At 44.0% G+C, this 3,856-nt stretch overlaps 1 protein-coding gene across 1 annotated transcript; it reads left to right on the top strand.

Annotated features, from left to right (window-relative positions):
- Positions 1-1,819: 1,819 nt before the first annotated feature.
- LOC105569050 lies at positions 1,820-3,757 on the top strand. The gene has a single exon (XM_012025197.1). It carries the CDS (start codon positions 1,820-1,822, stop codon positions 3,755-3,757), a length of 1,938 nt encoding a protein of 645 aa, XP_011880587.1.
- The last annotated feature ends 99 nt before the right edge of the window (positions 3,758-3,856 follow it).

Here is a 3,856-nt window from a genome sequence, read left to right as displayed (position 1 = left end):
TGGTGCCTCCTGTGAGGTTCGAACTCACGACAAAGTGACCCCCTGGTCTGCGAGAAGCGATCAGCCAAGGACATCAGCGTCACGCTCAAGAAAAGAGCGCTCAAGAAAAGAGGTTGGACTTCCCGAATCAGCGCCGCGAAGGAAGTCACACACACACGTTATCGTCACAAGTAAGTCGTTCATTCCCGATCCGTCCTAGTTCTCACACGGCCGCAATAATGGCAGACAAGATCAAGCTTCTTGTACAAAAAAGGACAACATTAAAATCCCAACTTACCAACTTAGCCAATATATTGGAAAAAGGCAAAATAGATAACGCCAATCTAAAATTACGAAGTGCTCGCTTGACAGAACTATTCCACGCGCTAGAAGAGCACAATGACGAATTAGTAGTATTAGATCCAGATAACAATCATCAAATCGAGTTTACAAGCCTTCAAGACCGGTATTGCGCGCTTGCGAGTAAAATCGAAGGGTTGCTCAATCCAACTAACGTAGCGAACGGTAGTACCGCGAGCGGTAGTACAGCGAACGATGACACACAGTCCGACAGTTCACAGAGCATAACTACCAAAAAACGACGGATAAAATTACCCGACGCTCCGCTCCCAACCTTTGACGGCCAATATGAAAATTGGCTCTCCTTTAAGAACGCGTTCAACAATATGATAGGGTCCCAAACAGATTTGTCGGACGTAGATAAATTACATTATTTGAAGTCGGCGCTGACAGGAGTAGCTGCCAATAAAACGAAGACATTTACTATCGACGGTATAAATTACGCAAAGGCATGGGAATTGTTGGAACGCGCCTACGAGGTAAAACGCATACTAGTCTCGCGACATTTATCGCTAATCATAAACTTTCCCGCGTTAGACAGAGAATCCACAGAAGGCCTATCTAAAATAGCTGACGAATTTCAACAACACATAGCTTCGTTAAGCGCGTTGGGCGTATCGGTCGGGTCAGAAATATTAGTTCATCTTCTAGAAAGTAAATTGCCAAAGGGGACCATAGATAAATGGGAAGCAACGCTACAAAGAGACGAATTTCCAAGAGTCGAACAAATATACGAATTTATGTACAAAATCGCGGTTTGCGCGTCTAAACATGAAAGAAGTAGGATATCACAAACGGAAGGGAATAAAGGCGAACCTCCGATGAAGAAAGGACGAAGTTAGGTCGGGTCAAGTCCTTTAGTAAACTCAGCACGTAATTGTATAACGTGTAAAACCAAACAACACGCACTCTACTTATGCGACGAATTCAAACGTTTGCCGGTACTTAAACGTATCGATATGATAAAAAATGCGAACCTATGCTATAATTGCTTACGATCGCATCGCGGAACGCCGTGCAAATTTACTACTTGCACAATATATCAAAGGCGACATAATACGTTACTTATACATCTAGATAACTTACGACGACTTATTTACACATTTAATACGTTTTCGTTCACATAGTTATGCTATTATTGGAGATATAGAGAAAATGTATAGGCAAGTGCTAGTACATGAAAAAGACAGACATTATCAGCAAATTCTCTGGCGCATACACGACGAAATAAAGACGCTTCAACTTAACACCTTAACATTCGGCGTTTCCTCCGCACCCTTTCTCGCAGTACGGGTCATACAAAACCTCGCGGAGGACGAAGGGCATGCACATCCTAGGGCGGCTCTAATCCTTAAAAAACACCTATACGTAGATAATTTATCCACCGGCGCCGAGACCATAAACGAAGCTAGAGCAATTAGAGACGAGATAATCGCGTTGTTGGCCAAGGGCGGCTTCCTCATGCGACAGTGGGCAACTAATGACGAACGGATTCTTAACGATCTCCCAACCAGCATGTTACATACAGATACACGGTTTTTGCGACGCCAGTAATAACGGTTATGGCGCGAGTCTGTACGTACGTTCGATCGGAATCAATGGAAAAGTAATTTGCAGATTGTTATGTGCCAAATCGCGAGTCGCTCCATTAAAATCAACAACGATACCACGTTTGGAACTTTGCGGCGCGCTACTATTGGCGCGACTACTTAGGGAAGTCAATAACGCGCTAAACATTGCAACTAATAAAATCACTCTCTGGTGTGACTCGACGATCGCGCTACATTGGTTAAAGACTCCTCCCCACTTGCTTAAAACATTCGTTGCTCATCGAATCGCTGAAACACGAACACTTACCAAATCAATAGAGTGGCGACATATTAAATCAGAATTCAACCCCGCCGACGCTATTTCTAGAGGGCAATTACCTCAAATTTTACTTCAAAATAAAACATGGTGCACCGGCCCTCAGCGGTTAAGTAGATCTGAGAATGAATGGCCTCGCGCAATAATGCAAACTATAGAGACTCCCGAATTGAAAGGAAACACTTGTCTAATGATAACACCCCGCGATCCCGACATATTTAAAAGATACTCATCGTATTCCAAATTATGCAGGATCATCGCGTATTGTTTCCGGTTTCATCCTCTTAACAAATATAAGGGCAATTTAACAGTCGAAGAAATCGAAGCAGCGGAAGTGAAAATACTAAGAATAATCCAACCATCTCAATTTTCCGAGGAAATTAAGGGACTTGAATCAAAGGGTGTCACTAACAGAAATAGAATAGCCAACTTGAACCCATTTCTGGATAACGATGGCCTGATTCGGATAGGAGGACGTCTGCGAAAGGCGAATCTATCTTACTCACAAAGATACCCCATTTTGCTTCCAAGCCGACATTACCTAACCGATTGTATTATCCGCGAAATTCACGAGACGCGACATCATACAGGTATATTAGGTACCTTATACAATATCCGACAGAAATTTTGGATTTTAGACGGCCGAAACCAGGTACGAAAAATCGTTCACTCTTGTGTGCGTTGCTATCGATTCAATAACGACACCATAAAATACAAAATGGGAAATCTTCCGCAAGTTCGAGTGCGTGAAGCCATTCCCTTCGCCAATACCGGCGTCGATTTTTGCGGACCGTTTTACATTAAAGAGAAAAAACACCGCAATCGCATTCGAATAAAGGTGTACGTTTGTATATTTGTGTGCATGACAATAAAGGCGGTACACTTTGAAGTAGTGAGCGATTTAACCTCGGACGGCTTCTTAGCAGCTCTGCGACGGTTCATCTCGAGACGGGGCATACCAGCCCAAGTTTATTCCGATAATGGAACCGTAGGCGCGAACAACCAATTGAGGGAAATGTACGCTTCGTTTAACTCCGATAAACATAAGAATACAATTGATCGGTTTGCATGCGAAAACCAAATTAAATGGCACTTCATCCCGCCAGCAGCACCACACTTTGGTGGGCTATGGGAATCCACCGTGAAGCTCTTCAAGCATCACTTCAAACGGGTAGTCGGAGATGCACTCTTCACATTCGAAGAGTTAAATACATTAGTTGTAGAAATCGAGGGTATCCTTAACTCCAGACCCATCACCTCCCTCTCTCCAGACCCGAACGACTTGCTAGCGTTAACGCCAGGGCATTATCTCATCGGCAAACCGATAACCTCGCTTCCGGAGAAGAAGTTGTCTTCTGTTCCAGCAAACCGACTAACTGTTTGGCAACACATAGTTAAGAAAAAAAACACGCCATGCGCACAATGGGCACTAGGCAGAATCCTTACGGTACACCCAGGCGAAGACGGAGTAGTGCGAGCTGCCACCGTCAAGACAACATCCGGAGAGACGAAGCGAGCGACCAAACAAATGTGTCCACTACCAATAACCTAGCGGCGAGTCATATCACATAAGTACATTGTAAACCGAATGTATTGTAAACGGCGATTTAAACCACATAGGTTGATCGTTGTACTCTCAACGGGGGGAGTA

The sequence above is a fragment of the Vollenhovia emeryi genome, unplaced genomic scaffold (assembly GCF_000949405.1).
Source record: "Vollenhovia emeryi isolate VEMERY1.0 unplaced genomic scaffold, V.emery_V1.0 DF942383.1, whole genome shotgun sequence".
NCBI classification, from domain to species: domain Eukaryota; kingdom Metazoa; phylum Arthropoda; class Insecta; order Hymenoptera; family Formicidae; genus Vollenhovia; species Vollenhovia emeryi.
This window is presented reverse-complemented; position numbering and strand designations above follow the sequence as displayed.